The 16,525-nt window shown below is 41.6% G+C and overlaps 1 protein-coding gene across 2 annotated transcripts in view; it reads right to left on the bottom strand.

The window, feature by feature from the left end:
- The window catches only part of arhgef18b (rho/rac guanine nucleotide exchange factor (GEF) 18b), a 37,377-nt gene that overhangs the window by 11,179 nt on the left and 9,673 nt on the right, over positions 1-16,525 (bottom strand). For both annotated transcript variants that reach the window (XM_085774371.1, XM_085774372.1), the window contains 15 exons: positions 8,488-8,555; positions 7,856-7,901; positions 6,214-6,409; positions 5,514-5,620; positions 4,484-4,624; positions 3,942-4,192; positions 3,616-3,741; positions 3,386-3,503; positions 2,996-3,250; positions 2,695-2,771; positions 1,959-2,137; positions 1,693-1,769; positions 1,162-1,347; positions 795-941; positions 289-404 (listed from right to left, as the gene is read on the bottom strand). In XM_085774371.1, the coding sequence (XP_085630497.1) occupies positions 289-404; positions 795-941; positions 1,162-1,347; positions 1,693-1,769; positions 1,959-2,137; positions 2,695-2,771; positions 2,996-3,250; positions 3,386-3,503; positions 3,616-3,741; positions 3,942-4,192; positions 4,484-4,624; positions 5,514-5,620; positions 6,214-6,409; positions 7,856-7,901; positions 8,488-8,555 (2,090 nt within the window). The remainder of the gene's footprint in view (positions 1-288; positions 405-794; positions 942-1,161; positions 1,348-1,692; positions 1,770-1,958; positions 2,138-2,694; positions 2,772-2,995; positions 3,251-3,385; positions 3,504-3,615; positions 3,742-3,941; positions 4,193-4,483; positions 4,625-5,513; positions 5,621-6,213; positions 6,410-7,855; positions 7,902-8,487; positions 8,556-16,525) is intronic.

Below are 16,525 nucleotides of genomic sequence, written 5' to 3'. Positions count from 1 at the left end.
ATCAGTTACTCTGGCTTAGTTTTTAACAAGCCACATATTGCCAACAGGATGTCATTATATTTTGTCTGCTTGATCCTTCTCAAGCACCAGGATTTAATAGGGGATAAATCAATGTTAAGAGTACATTTTAACAAGGCTTTATATATTTATAAACAAATTACATGACCTGTGAGAACAGGGTTACAGTAAACATCAGGACATGGAAACTTTCCAGATGACTTGGTCTGTTTACTATTTACAGGAAATAACAGTGTGACTCATCCCAGCGAGTGTATGTTGAGCCCCTACCGTCTGCTTCAGGGTGTGGCTGCCACAGAGGTCTTTGAGCTGAGGGTCGGAGCTGGCTCTCTGGCTTCTGTCTCTGTTTCTGGGCTCGCCAGAAGAGTTCTTCTTCACACTGCCATCTGGCACCGACACATCAACACCAACACACAGAGTCAAACACACACAAACACAAATAATTAAACCAAAATGATATATAGAAATATTCACAATTACAAACACTGCACAGAGGCAACAGACATGTACATGTAAAACCACTAGCTGTAGTCATCTTGAGATGTTTGTTTTGGGTTCTTATGCTGCCTTTATGAACAAGGAATTAGTTAATACTGTAGGAAACCATACACACAAATTTAAGCAATGAAACCAATTCAAAGAATCAACAGCTTTGGAAGAAATTGTCAAATTTATTAATAATTCAGAATATAATAATGGCATAAATGCCTCTGAAATACAAATGCGAAATTCATTAGATGATGGAGTTCCTCAGGGCATGAGTCTACTGCACTCACTCTTACTGAGGATGGTGGGGCTGCTGTCATAGCCCCCAAAGGTGTCTGCTCGCCGTGGCAGGGCCCCGGAGCCGCTTCCCTCCTCCAGTCGAGAGGCTGGGGCCTCGTCCTTCACTCCTGGCAGCAGCAGGTTCTGGAGGTTCTCCACTGGAGGGAGAGAAATACAAGTTAAGGTTGAAAATCTGAACACAGAGAGAGAGGTTTAGGGGAGCAAAGACAAACGCAACAATGCTACGATTGAATCATTTATTACGTAGCAGCAGTGAGCCCTACGTGAACATAAATTTGACAAAATTCATTCAGTGTCACAGTGCCAGGCCTCTCTGTCTAAAACAGACACGTTGTACATCATACAGCCCCGTTCTACCTTCAGTGATAGCTTCTTTGAGCAGGGTCTCTCCCTGCTGGAGGTCTGAGGTGTCTCCTCGAAGCAGAAGTCTTGACCGCGACACTGTGTCCTCCAGACCTGCCACAGACTCTGCCATGTCCGCAAACAGCTGCAGCTTCTCAGTGAGAGCCTGCCCAATTACCGCGTCCTTCTGGTTCAGCCGCTCTATTATGGATAAATGTGACACAGAACAAGAAAAGACCAGGGCATTGTAAAATATATCATGATTTTCACTTTGTTACAATCCCATTTCTGGACCATGTATGCATCATTATCCATCCATATTGAGAGATATTTGTATCAAACTGCATTGGTAGATTTAAATCAATAATAATTAGAATCCTTTAATAGTTAAAAAAGCTGTCAAAGATCAAAAATTAAAAAAAAAAAATCAAAGCAACTTATACATCTTTTAATGTTAGCATGGTACATGAGCGCCCCCTAGTGGGCTGGTATACTTTATTTTCAAGGGCAATGCTTGAGGTCTGTCAGAGATTCTGCTCTGGTTACCTTGAAACTCTTTGAACCTGGAAGCTCGTGCAGCCTCCTCCTCCTCGCTGAACAGCCTCTCTTCAGTATGAGGACAGCTGAGAGTGAGAGAGGACAGGACCCAGAGCAGGAGGGCAGGTCGAAAGACAAAGGAAGAAAACTGTTTCAACTGTGGATTGGACATATTGCAATAACATTTTGTGTGCACTTTCCACGACGAGTAAATCATTAACATGTTCCACAGTTTCCAGCAGGTCAGGGATTTTGTGTGAACCTCCTGCAGGTACCTTTCAACAGCTTGCCGTATGTTTGTCATCCAGGTGTTTCGCTCCTCCTTGGAGGTGGTGTGGATCTCGTACATCTCAGGCTCATTGGAGGAGGCACAGATAAGAAACATGGCTTTCTCTTCATGGGCCACTTCCCTGACAATCAGCTTCTGAAGAGAGATCACTGACGGTTTGCTATCCTGGAGTAGAAAAATAGCAAAAACGGATAAATGACCTTACTGATTACAAACTGATAAATGGCATTAATAGATGAGGCTTAAAGGGACTACGAGGAGTTTCGGAAAGCAAAGTGTTTTCACACTACGTTTTCCATGAGCCTCCGCGCACACACTGAAATTCTTGGACCAAGACGGACGAAAGGAAAATATTTGCCAAGAATGTTTTAATAAATCAAGAATGAAAGTTGGAGGTTCGAAGACGATCAGATATCGTCGTAGTTCCGACCATAAATGGCGATCCGGTGGCATTATTCCCATGACCCACCGGGCAGCATCCACGAAACCAAAAGTAGAAAATGCTGGGCTAGCCGACATAAATAATAATAGCAAAATAACTATAAAGACAAAACGCATTAATATGAGACTCTTTTATAACCAAAAGCAAACTCCTCCTCCACGATCATGCATAGTATTCACAAAGTCAAAATGCTGTTCCCATTCTTTTCACTGTGCATTCTTTATGTATTTCTCTTAATAACAAATGCCGTTTTGTTATCCATCTAAAATAAATAACTTACCACAGTAGCAAATACATATCTCTGGTCCTTCTCTTGTAACAAGAGCAATACATCTGACAGAAGCACTGCAAGAATATCTGAAAAGACAAAAATCAGAGATGACAATTTCTGGTTTCAGCCGTCAAGCTAGAAAAGCTAGACGAATGACTAGACACATTTTAACTGTGTGAGTATCTTTTCTTACACAACAAAAAAAGACCAGCATGACACAGTATTGATTTCTTAGAACAGTCTACATTATTCACACTACTAGACAGGAGATGAGGGACTATTTGTTTAATCGTGCCATACTGTATCATACCTTTGAGTCTGCCAGATGCAGCTTTCCAGTTGACTGTGCCCTCATGAAGAAGCCGCCGTCTGATCGGTGCCAGGTCCTCTCTGCGAAACACTCTGCCATCTTTGATTTTTCCCAGTGCCTTGGGCTCCATCTTGTTGTGTATGTCTCTGAGTCGAGACCTCTTCTCATAGAGATTAACCAGCGCGTCCACCTGAGTGATTGTGTCTTTAATCAAGCCCACAGCTCGACTCAGTTCCTCGTGCTCCTCTGATCCCGCTTGAAACAAAAAATACTTTTTTCAGATATAGTAAAAAGAAACTATAATAAGTGAGGTTATTCCTCACTAAATGCATTGGTGTGCATGGTCATTTATTTAGCAGGAAAAAGAGCAGAGCGAAATAAATGCTGCACCTTCAGTGTTGTGCAGGATACGCTCCACTAGCACTGGGTACTTGGTAATGCGCTGCGTTACCAACAGAATACACTCGGGCACTCCTAACCTCCGCACAATGGGCAGGTTGTTGATTTTCTGAAAAAGATGAAGTCAACATGTATCAAGAGTGGATTTTAATATTCTACATTTCAAAGTAACTGTTGATTAAATCTGATATGAACAATCTGAATATGATAATGCGTCTTACCCGTATGATGCTGTGGAACTTTTTGTTGTTGTGCAGCTGTTCTTTGTAGTAGCTGACGGCCTCAGTGTGGTGACTGCAGAAATCTCCATAGCTGTCCTTCATCTTTTTTCCTATTTCACCTGAGAACTAGGGAACAAAGGAAACTGTCACTTTGACTAATAGAAACTCTCCCTCTCTCTCTCTTAACCAAACGATTCACAGCTGTGTTATGACAGTCTGTGTTTGCAAGCTGGCCCATGTACAATAACTTGTGTACCATACTGTGATGCTGAGCATTTTAATGCATGTGTGTACGTGACAGAGGCGTCACATGCAGAATCTCCTACCTGTGTGATCAGAATGTCTGCCACTCTGTTGATGGTGTAGTTCCTGTCATTAAGTGGCACGAGGTTTTCTCGTCGCCGCTCTTTGAGACAAGACAGGAAATGTGTGTGAAGCTCGAGGAGGTTTTCCAAGCGGGGGAACAGACAGTCCAGCCTGCCCGAGTCCATCTGGAGATTCTCCTTCAGCTCCCGGACGTAGACACGAAGCATGATCTTCAGTGTTCGCACGTGGTGCATCTCCGTCTGCATCAGCTCTGTACAGTGACATTATGTTTAATGTTTGTGTTCTGCTACATTTTGACAAGAAAGAAGACCACATCTCTGATACTGCTGCTTCAGTGTCCAGACATTTCTAACTGTATTTTGAACTCAATAATGTTGTAGAACTTTAACATACTAAATCAGCAGAGGGAACTTTTAAAAGTAAAATGTTTTCGATATTTAAAATCTTTTTTTAAAATTTTATTCTGACACTGAAATGATAAATCTGAATTAATTAATTGAACAAAAACAGTTATGAACACATCCAACACAAGCATACTCACCATATATCACATCCTGTCTCTTCACCATGTCTTTAGAGTGCTTTTTAACATATTGTTGGTCGACTGCCAAACTCCATGACTCTGCCTCCAGATCCTGGGCGTCAGTCTCCAGATCAGCCCGCACTGGTGCATAATGAGCATCTGAAAAGAGGAGCAGAGATGTAGAAAACTGTGATCTATCACAGTGTTATAATTCACTTGTGTCAGGAAACAGAACAACATTGGGGGCCCATGTTTAGGTTCAGGTTTTCACAGGAACATCAGAGGTTGACATATCTGAAAGAATTTAGTTGACACAAGGGAACAGATCTAGGACAGCAGGTAACTCAAGACTCAATTTGTTACTCACAAACAACACATTTCAAAGGATGATTCCTTTACAAAAGGTTTCCAACTACTTTTTCTGAAGACTCCAAGTTTAAGAATAGTTTGTAGATGACTTCATGTCTCATCTGTTTGTGTTTTGGCAGCACTGAAACTGATATACGGCGATGGTGACAAGGCAACGTGACCCACACACTCGCCACTCAATAAACCAATTTGTTGAACCAAATCCTTACATGGCTCTACCCAACAACAACAACAGTCTGCATTGTTGCCATCAAAACAATCTGTTTTGATGGCAACAATGCACTGTAAATGTGATAAATGTTAAAAACTAAAATGAGAATGTGAGCAGCTGTGCCAACCCTGAACTAGCATAGTCTTTCATGGTATGGGTGTGTCCCATAAAACAATAAATCCTCAGGCATGGCTACCTGAGAATATAGATAAAAAAGACTGAATGCTAGTACGCAGTTAGCCTGTCTGTCTCTCCCACACACTCCAGCTTAATGAGACAGGGTGAGGTCACTGCCGACTCCACGAAACACACACCACACACTCTCCTCCCTGGGTTTAAGTAACTCCCTGAAGACAAACAGATAGATCTCAAAACAGACTCAGCATTCTAAGGAGACGTACTTTCTTCCTATATTTCAGCAATAAACTGTTGCAATTCCAAGTTCAATCCCCACCTCAGTCGACTCACCTTCTAGGATGATAGGCTCTGTGGTGGAGGGAGCGAGGGAAATGGCGTCTTCGTTGCAGCGTTTGGAGCGGAGAGAATCCGTCTCATCCATCTCCCCAGGGAGGGATCTGAGGGATGACAACCACAGGTCCAAGGTGGCATACATGTTGACTCTGATACCATTCAAACCCTAAAGCTAGTGGTAACCTAAATAAACTTCAAATCCAGCATGCACATATACAGTAAAACATAAAACTGAACACAAAACACAGGTAGCTACATTTTTCTTTCCTCCATACTGTTGCCCGGCTGTCACTCCCTCTTTTCTCGTCTTGTTACACCTTTCCTGATTCTCTCTCTCCCTCACTCCCACTTTTCTTAGCAATGTAGCATTTAAGTATATCACTTCTGAGAATAGTCTAGTTTGAGTATCAAAAGGCTGTATTGTTAAAAAAGCAGCATGCCTTGTTATGTCTATCTATAAATAAACATCTTAGGATTGGCAGAGAGGAGAAGAGTCTATAAATACTCAGCATTAACATACAGCAGGTTCTACAAAGATCTACAACACTATAGATTTGAGAGATTGAGAGCTCAATTAACTTCCCAAGTCCCTGTTAAAAGGAGCCCTGTCATCCAGGTATGATCTTTTGAAAAGTAAACTAGGTGAAGAAAAACTCTTCTGTGGAATAAAAGTAACTTCAGCGGCAGAGATACTCACCCTGAGCCGTTGTGGTGATGGAGGCTGTGACCAAGGCTGGATGCGGGGGATACGCTGGAGCAGGAGGTATTTGTGGCAGTCAGCTGAGTGTTAGGTCCCCACTGACCAACGGTCATGCCTGGGGTACTGAGAAAACATGGGTGGCCATCCGAGCTCTGTGACGAGGCTGAAGCTGCCTGATCCCGCTCTCTGAGCGCTGGAGAGGAAAGATGAGAGACAGGTGAACTGAGGGGCCGAGAGCGGACAGAGGGGGAACATGGGGGGAAACGACGAGGGGAGAGAGAGAAAGGAGAGGATGACCAGCGGTGAGCAGAGGAGGACGAGGAGCCAAGGGGGTGTTTGTTTGGCTTCTCTCCGAGTTGACCCCAGTATTTTTTCAACCAAGATCGAGGCAGGGATCGGAAAAAACGGCAGGTGATCAGGTCGCGGTGCATCAACACTCGCATCCCCATGCGTCCAGACAGACCCCACTTTGAAGCAGAGGAAGATGAGGAAGAAGAGGGGGAGGATGGTTTGGTAATTCTGGAGCGTTTGGAGGTCCTAGTGGTCTGGCTTTCGTCCTCCGTAACAGCTAGCTCCATTGCTGTTATAGCCTCTATGTTATAGTCTTCGCCGTAGTATCAGCAGATATTATTGCAGATGTGGTGAGAAATGTGCTTCCACCTGAAGCAGAGGACCTGGTTTTATAAGCTGCCCACCCAGGTTGTTCATCTTTTCTAGAAGCTTCTGCACACCCTTTTGTTTTTCTCACACATTCAGATTCTTGAATTTTCCTCCCTTCCTCTTAGCTCCTTATCCCCCCCGACCCCCTGCGCAAGCTACTGATTGGCCAGAGCAGGACATGAGGAAAAAAATCAGGTGTGGCTGACAGGACTCCAGCTGTTCAAAACAGAAAAACAACTAGAAGACAGGAGATTAACTTAAGCTGTTGCTGCTTTTGCAGCTGCCCATGTCTCCTGTGGGTTCGATCACATGTAACAGGACCTGCTGAATGCTACAATTAGCACTAATTGAAATTTCGTGGTATGGACCACTTCAAGATAATGAGCAAAAACATTTATTTTGAGGCTTATCGCTTTAATAAGTGAAAATAAGAAAGAAACTAATCTTTCCCAAAAGAGGAAAATAACATAACAAAGAAACAGATAAACATTCTTTCAAATCAACAGACCCAAGATAAAGATCTGACTTTGTTTTGCTTCCATTTGTTCTTGGTATATTGATAAAAATCCAACTCCTGTGTATATATCATACGTAAAAAGTTACTAAATTGATCCTGCAGTTGGACAAAAACTGAATCAGAAGTTAAGTTGTCTGACTGTTCTCACCAAAAGGTCATCATCACCTTTGCCTACAGACTGTTGGAGGCCAATCTCCCCCTCTACACTCAGTGTGTGGCCAGACGCACCATTAACACCCACACACATATACACAGCTCACACATGCAGTAACACATGCAGTAAAAAAAAAAAAAAAAAAGGATCTGCAAACTGAAGAAATAGGATTGGTCATCTTCTTTAATCCTCTACAAACCACCTGAGAGGCAACAAGCTCTCTTTAATTTGGCACAAGGGGACTGAAGCTGTTGCATTCCCCCTCCTATGGCACATCTGCCCCTATATGTCCTATATGTCCTACTTACCAAGGTTAGGAGATCCTGATGAACTGAACTTCGGTAGAGAATCTCTCTGTGTGAAGAAAATAAAGAAAGATGGCATCATTTCAAGGCCTTTATCTCAATGACAAAAAGAGGTGCACACTCTCACTCTGCTTTCCTTACAGCATGAGACTGCTCTGACGGCCAAGGAGTTTGCATGACAGGCAAACTACAGTTAATATGCACCTCGTCATTAATGTCAACAAATGAGAATGAAGCAGGGGATACATGAGAATACAAAAGCTCAGAAAACAGTTAGGTGATGCAAGAAAAAAACATCACAGTCTGGCACAGTCATTTATGTTGCAAAGCTTTAGAATTACACAACTATATTCTGATTCATCATCATGGGAACCTGCAACAAGAATGCCAGTCACGATAACAAAGACACATCAGTCTTCGTTTAGAAAGTGTCACACTAATGCCAGTTTGTTTTTATTTATCTATGCGTTTCTCTCCCTTAAAGTTTTTTTTTTTTTTACCACTGATTCTGACCATGTTTACATGAAATGAATGCCTCAATGCAAAAATAATGGAACAAAGTATAAGGTAGTACAGTAGGTTGACTTTCCTGCTGCTTTAGTCCTTGTTTTTCTATGCAACAGTGGAGTATTTACCTTATTCTTGCTGCTGGTGCACTCGCCCAGCAGAGACTTGCAGCTCTTGTGAACGTTCACTGCACAATCTGAAAAACAGCAGGACAGGAACAGAAAGGATCAGTGTTGTATTAGTCTCTCTGGACCAGTTGTATACAATATACAGAGTGTACAGTATACAGAGGCTACGGTGGCAGCTTTTGGACTGAATATGGATGGGAACAATGAAACAGTAAGTTTGAGATTTCAAAACCAACTCCAACTGCTGCTGCAGGGCAGCGTTCGAAGTCGGAGGCTGTGATCTAAACCCAAAGCTGAAACTAAAGCCTAGAGGTACAGCTTTTACAGCTGCTGCTATCAACCATCACAATGTCAAGCGCTAGTTTTCAGACAAGTATTCTCACAAAGAGGAAGAATTATTTCTGTCTTCATGAGGCTAGTGCAGCAGTAACTCCCTGGCTTCTGTAAATGAGTAAAATGATACAGACTCTCTCTGTAGACAGGTCAGAAACTCCCTTTTCTTAGTCATACACTTCACTTTCTACCTACTTTTCCCTGTATGGAAAAAACAGAGCAACAGTTGTCAGGTGTAGATGGAGTGACTGATTCTATCTGCTGATTAATACAGATACAAATCAGAGATGTTTTGGAATAACACACTGAGAGCAATAGGTTCTCCTTAATTAATGGACAAGACAAAACATTGGTAAAACAAAACAGCCTACATACTGTATAAGGTAAAGGTCAGGAGCGAGGAGCCTATCTCAAGGGACCAGGCTGGCCAAACAAATTAAGTCATGACTATGCAAAGTCTGAACCCAACCCAGTCAGGTAAAAACACGTGGCCATCAATGCAAAACATACAGATGTGAAAAAGTACAGAAATGCATATAAAATAATAGCTGCTTCTCTGTAACAAGTGGCTGAGCAGTTCAAGAAGGAGGAATGGTTTAAACCAATTGACCTAATGTAATAAAAACAGACCAGCTATATTACAAAGGCAAAAAGGGGCAAAAAGATTTAATTTTGTTTTTATAACTAGGATATTATTGTTTTCATTATTTTTATTTTAACAGTCGATAATTTTCTTTCTGCCTTTAACTATTTCCAATTAAATTTTTTTTACTGAATAAGAGAACTACTATTAAGCTACTATTTAAGATAAGTGAACAGAATGAACACAGCTGTTTTAAAAACACTTCACCATTCATATAACATGGGCCAAGGGATTATGGTGATTGTTTGAACCTTGTTGAAAAAGGCCCTGCTTTTGTTAACAACACAGAGTAAACACAACCCAATACCAGCAACTTCCACCCACTGCTGTCCAACCTATAATGTTGCAAAGGCTTCTCTTGCTTATTTCTCCATTGTGGGCTGTAACAATTAACACAATGACAATGGCATTGTCTTCCTGTACAGAAAAAAGCATGAAACACTGAAAGAAATGACCATTTGTGTGTGCAGGTGAATTAAGGAGGACATAAAGAAAGGAATAGATGCATATGTGATCCTTTATATCAAAGAGTATTAGCATAATCTTAATAATAATTTTACTTTTATGATCTAGTCCTAACCAGTCTGTTATTTCCACTTCATTCACAATCTGTGGCCTACCCCCCATCTGCCTTCCTCTCACTGGTAATAAATGAACAATTGCTGGCTGAGCTGAAGGAAAAAAAAACAGAGATTGGCTTCTGAATAATCTTCACCAGCAGTGCTGTGTCCCTCTTTGAGCTTGGTCCAATAGCACTGAACTTATGCAGATGCAAAGCAGCGTGACATTTGCCCAATAGCTCCAAACATCTAATACAAACAACCTTTTCAGATCTTATTCCTTCAGATGAGATGGTCCTTTTCGGGATTACACTCAGTTTTGAAGCCAGAGAAAATAGTCTGTTTTTCCCTTTAGACCAAGAAACAGGCACTGAAGTCAGTAAGTCAACAAACTCATCAGCGGAGATGCCAGCCAAACCCAGAGATCAATTCCCCCGCTCGCTCCGGCAACTACTGTGCAAAATTCCTGCTTCTCTGCCAGCCAGGTTCTTCCAGACAAAAGACAACAAGCACAACATACCATCAGTGTCTATTACAGTAAGTCCAGGAAGTCCGTAAGAGATCACCTTGCCATCTTCAACAAAGCCCAAACACACTGACCTGGCAAGGCAGGGAAAAGTAAGCCAAGAACAGGACAAGATAAAGGGAACTGACAGATAAGCAGGTCACCACGAACATCAACTCAAGTCATCACTGAAGAACCCAAGGGTAAGCCATTTCTGTTTGGGAATGTGTAGTTGAGGTGATTATCAGAAGAGTTTATGCTCAACAAAACTAAAAGAAAAAAAAATCCAGAGATAAGAAAGAACACACTGTGTTTTCTGTTTCTTATCAGAAATAACCCAGAGCAGCTACAGACCACCTTGATGTTTAGTAACAGCACCATGTTTGATTCCTACAGTTAAAGCCATAAAATAAGTCACAACTGACAGATCGACGTGCACACAGCTCTGACGTCTATACTGTCAGGTGGACCACGTGGCGGGCTGGCGGCGTTGTGGGTGAGTATGGAGCACCTCTGCCACTCTCAAACTGTGTGTGATAAAGTCCTAGTCACTCAGTCGTGACAGCTGCACTGTGGTTTGGATCACTCAGCCCCCCGTCAAAAAACCACCACCACCACACCCAACATCTGCTGACTGCCAACAACCCTATCACATAAGACGCACACTTGTGGTGTACAGGACCTCACACTTCAGTGAGTCACTCAGTCAACTAGAGATGATGTCTGGGTCAGCAGCAGCACTGTGATCGTCAGAAGACTGATATCTTTCTGATGGGAAGTGGGGAAAAAAAGAGCCCAACAAACAAATCAACATCCAGCCATCGACTAAACCACTTAACCATGCAAGGTCACGGCTGACACTGGGTGAGTGCAGGTCTCTCCAGTCTATTACAGGGTAGATATACAGTAGAGAAACAAAACTCACACACTCACGTTGACACCTATTAACACTAGTCAACCTAACCTTTTCAAAATGTTGGGAGGAGCTGGAGAACCTGGAGAGAAGCCACAGCTTCCTGCAAAGGGAGAACATGCCAACTCCTGGCCTGGGGATCGAAACCAACAGCACTAACCCCTGCAACACCATGCCACAAAGCAAATCTACAGACAGGTGAAAACTTTAAAACAAGTTTAAAATCATCACATACTACTCTGCCTCTAGAGAGGGAATGTAATGCCCCATGTTATCTTACAGGAGTGGCTGATAGCAGAGGGCGGACTCTTTCAGGGAATCTTTACTTGATGTGAAAGGACACAAAGCTGTTTTCAACCTGCAGCCTGCAAACACTGACAAATTCAAACAGGGTGTGTGAAACTGTAGGCAGTGTTGTAAGTGTTATAACAGTAACTGTGTTATGTTTTACATTAGTGATAGACAGGTTTATAGAAGCTGGGCCTGATTTCATTCAGCAATATGAAAAACTGCAGATGCATCGTGTACCTGTTTCCATAAGCTGTGTAGTGAAAGCTTATGTAGTCAAATTTGTGTTTGATATGTGCAATTAACAGTGAAACCCGCTTGAACATTTGCATCTTCCCAAAAGCCACTGTTCTCATTTTTAAAGGAAAAAAAAATTGATTCTTTTCATGTTGTTGTGGTAGTTTGAAAGGTTATTGTAATATTTTTCGAGAATGCACAAAAAGACAATCTGTCCATACACAAACATAAATGCATATTATTCCCACCATAAATTATTATGTATTATCTACACACACTCTAACATGCTAGAGTGGCCAAAACAACAGAGAGACTTCCTTTTAAATTCTGCAAGAGCAACAATCCTAACTTGAACTAAATGGAGGCTACTGCAAATAGTGACACGTAGCATCTGATATAATTAATGTGGTGGCCGACTCCTCGCACATCCAAGCTAGAGCAGTTGAAGTATATGAGGAGTGAGGAAGTGCATGTCTCCTCTAAAGGTGCAGTGCCACCAATCAGAAAAGAAATAATTACAGTATGTAGGTTGGATTAAAATTTCAGGTGGTTTCCTTCCCCTAATCTCGATACAGAAAATAACCTTTAAAACCACTTGAGCTCCGTATCACTCTCTGCAGTTCACAGGAAATGATTTTAAAGATCCAACTGGAGGATAAAGAAGCCACAAAAACCATTTTGAAGGTGTTACTTTCTTAAAAAGCAGCCAAAAACTGACATCACCTGCCTCCTGTTTGCTCATGCGTGTGCATGTGTACAAGAGGTTAGTTAATTCCAGACAATAGCCAATAGAGACAAAAACATCAACACTTGGGGGGAAAGACTGAAGCAGTCAGCCAAACCATGACATCATCTGGTGAAACAGGAGGAACTGGGGCTCAAGGATCTGTTTGCCCTGTGAAGTGAAACATCTCTGTCACATTTCTCACCAAAAAAAACAGAACAGTCATGATCCCTGTTGGAGACCAGACAACGCTTAAAATGGGTTAAGGGATATCCAATGTGTGCTGTACACTTCAAGTAGCACAGAGAATGAAACAGGCAATCAGTACTGATGGCAAACTCATTTGATAAAAACATTTGCTTTTCTAATCAGGCATGAAAATGAGATGATAACAACAGTTAAGACACCTAGTGGAGACGATGAGCCCTTCAAAACCTTAAATCTAGTCAAAGGCAGAAAGTCCAGAGAGTCAGGCATGCTGGAAGGCAAATCAGTGATGCATGGAGAAGTGGTGTGCTAACAGGGTGAGATGGGTGAGACCCAGAGTCAGTGGAGTGGGCTGTTATGCACTGGCAGACCTGCCAAGCACAATTAGCACCATGTGACCCAGTCAAAGAGAAAAAACTCAGCCAGGACAGAGAGGTAGAGGAGAGAGAGTGGGGGGCAGACTGAATGGTCATGGGCCATTCCTATTGCCTGATGCTAGTAAAGCCCTGGTAGAGGGCATCACCTGCCCGGCTGAGGAATTACAAGAATTTGACATTCAAGTGAAACATCTATACAACACATTGAGGATCACTGAGTCTCATACAACCGAGCCTGTTAGCTGCCTGAGCCCGAGCCAAGTATAACGGGGTGGGGGACGCTAGAAATAACAAGAGACCTATGCATCTCACCGTCTAACTGTGAATGTGAATATCATTACCTGTACTAACCTGTGTTTTTTCCAACCCACCAAATAAATATAAATATCTGAGCAAGGCTAGAGCGACATTTTAGTAGCTGACTCCGAGTTATCACATGAGCTAATGTTAGCTACGTTAGCAGTCACCTGTTGAGCTTCATGCAAAGTAACACAGCAGCAAAAGACAAAAACTAATTAAAACACATAAAGTAGATGTGAAGGGAAGTTGCGCAACATGAAGTCACGGAGACAACCTAAGCTGGTGTTGCTGTGTGTTCATTTATTTACACAAACTATCACTTTAAGCTAATTAAAGCTTACCCAACTAACCTTGTTTCTCAAACAGAAGCGGGTTGTAGGCAGTGCTAACAGTGCTAGCGTCAAGTGGCTAGCCGCTAGTCCGCTATCCCGAGTTTTCAATCAGTTTGTGATCTTTTTTTAAAAAAAAATCTAAGAAACTTTGAAAGTAGGTTTACTTTGTTAACACAATCACTATAAACCAGACTGGATATACATCTACTTTCCCCAAAGACAAGCGCAAACAGAAAAAAGCGGTTGGTGGCTATTATTAGCAGTTAGCAGACCAGCTAGCGGCCAGGATGTGTGAAAACTCCCATTGAGCGGAACAACGGGAGTTCATCCACCTGATCCCGCTCCGGAGCGTCGCTACGGCGGCTGCCTCTTACCGTTACAGCGAGACCCGGGTTCATCTGACCCAGCAGCAGCATCCACAGGGAAGTGTGCCCGCAGGTACATAAATCAGTTCAGCCATTGGAAATCAGTGGCAACAAGTACGGTATGCCACATTCTTGGGTGTTTGTTTTTTGTTTTTTGTCCACTTTTGTGTCCTACTCTCTGCACTGGGAACAATCTCTGGCTCACAAACAAACGACGCATTCCACAGGCTGATTCTCGGCTGAATCCCCACAGGGCTTGGTTCAAATTAAAGGGACACTCACTTGTTTTCTCACGCCTCTGTATGCGTGCATGTGTGTGTGTGCCAGAAAGTGTCAGCATCTAGGATTTGTGACTTTATGGCTGATGAATGGAGATTTGCCATAGAGAGAAAGAGAGTGAGATAGATGTGTTATTGCTTTTCTGGTTAATGTCTTATATAGAGGCAGTGCTGTCTGAATCACATTGGACATACGGTGGTGCCCTGCTGTGTCTGGTGAAATATGCCAGAACAAGTTTGTTTAATAAGCACACTATTAAAAACAGTCATACATTATATCCCCTCCTGCCAGACAGAGAGATTTATAAATGTTCTGTACATATTATGGCCTTTGTCTCCCACAGACACAAGGAGCCAGGGAACTTATGAGGTTACAGCCATGAAATAATGAAGTGAGAGCACAGAATGTCTAACTACTTTTCTCCTTGCACTCCTGCAAATGGCCCACTTCACAGAAAATAAAATAGTGCTAATATTGAAAGTATTGTACCATTTCCTCCTTGGAAACTCTATTTGGTGATGTGAAATTCACCACCAGGAGACTTACGAGAAGACACTCACCAAATTACAGGAATACCAACAACATAAACAAAAGTCTGGCTGTATCATCGTGATTAAAAACAAAAGAGTGGGAGTTGAAAAATGTCACATTACTAATAGGTCTACTAATAGCCTACTAAAAATAAAATAGTCAAATATTTATTTATTTTATTTTATTTATACCATTAAGATATTTTATAACATTTTTCTGACAAATGAATCAATAGATAATACGTGTAAGTGGTGTAGCTAAGTAGTATAATTAAATTTCAATGTCATTCCGTCTCATTTTATGCTGCTGCACTCATTAGCTACATTTCAGAGGCAGCTGCTGCACTTTCTACTCCATTTATCCAACATCAGCAGATTTTAATTACTGTAGCCTACATATTAAACCATAAAAACTCAGGGAATTGAATCAATCTACAGATTATGATGAATTGTTACAGATTAAATTGCCAATAATAGCTATATAAAGCAGTTAAAATTAGCTCTGCTTTATCAACCAAAATGCTGCTTACAAATTAATGCATCTGCAATATTATATAACCTATTTCAATGCATATGGTAAATGAATGTAATGTGATAAATGGCCTATAACAAAAGGAAATAGTGCTACACCACAATTTGTTACTTTTTGTTGCTACTTTTTGAACATCTTTTAAATTGTTTCTACTGCTACTTCCTAGTGTAATCATGTGAATACTGTTTACACTCAGTGCAAGTAGCTACCTATATATTAGCTAAACTTTAATAAACTTTAATTAAATGTGTGGCCACACATCTTACAGTTATTTCAGTCTGTGCAGCAAAGCACCCATAAAAACCCTATAAGTACGATGTAAATCTAAATTTGATGGGATTTTACAGTAATAAAGTTAATACTTTACAACTATATTGTTGTTATGAAATTGTATTTTGTACATCTACATATTACAAAAGCTAATACAACCAATTTCTGCTGGATTTAAACACTTTTTGACTTTTCTGTTGGTAAGTTACTACTGTATGGACAGTTTCTCATGCAGCTTGACATCATGGATCAGAGTTTTTCCTGTACTCTGCTCACCACTGCCTGTACCAAGCAAACAGTTTTACATCTATCATTAGGTATTACAGGCTTATCAGCTGACCTGCAGGCTGCAAAGGAGTGGCGCAACAGTGACAGAAAGAGGAACCATGGGGCGTTGAAATGCTCTGTACAGGGCTACTCCATGAATGGAAACATAAACCCGTGCTCGCCTCCAGACAAAGCAGAGGGCCTGTTTTCTCATTGTGAGAGTTCATCATCCACCACACAAAAGATACGGGAAATGTGAAGAGCATTACAAGCTACAGCAACAAAGTTAAGACATGCTGAAGATTCACATAAACATATGTCAGAGGATGGTGATAACAAATCAGATAACATGTCTAAATAAGTGAGTCGAGTTGTG

This window comes from Trachurus japonicus, chromosome 4 (genome assembly GCF_045865225.1).
Source record: "Trachurus japonicus isolate A0001 chromosome 4, Traja_1.0".
Taxonomy (NCBI): Eukaryota; Metazoa; Chordata; class Actinopteri; order Carangiformes; family Carangidae; genus Trachurus; species Trachurus japonicus.
This window is presented reverse-complemented; position numbering and strand designations above follow the sequence as displayed.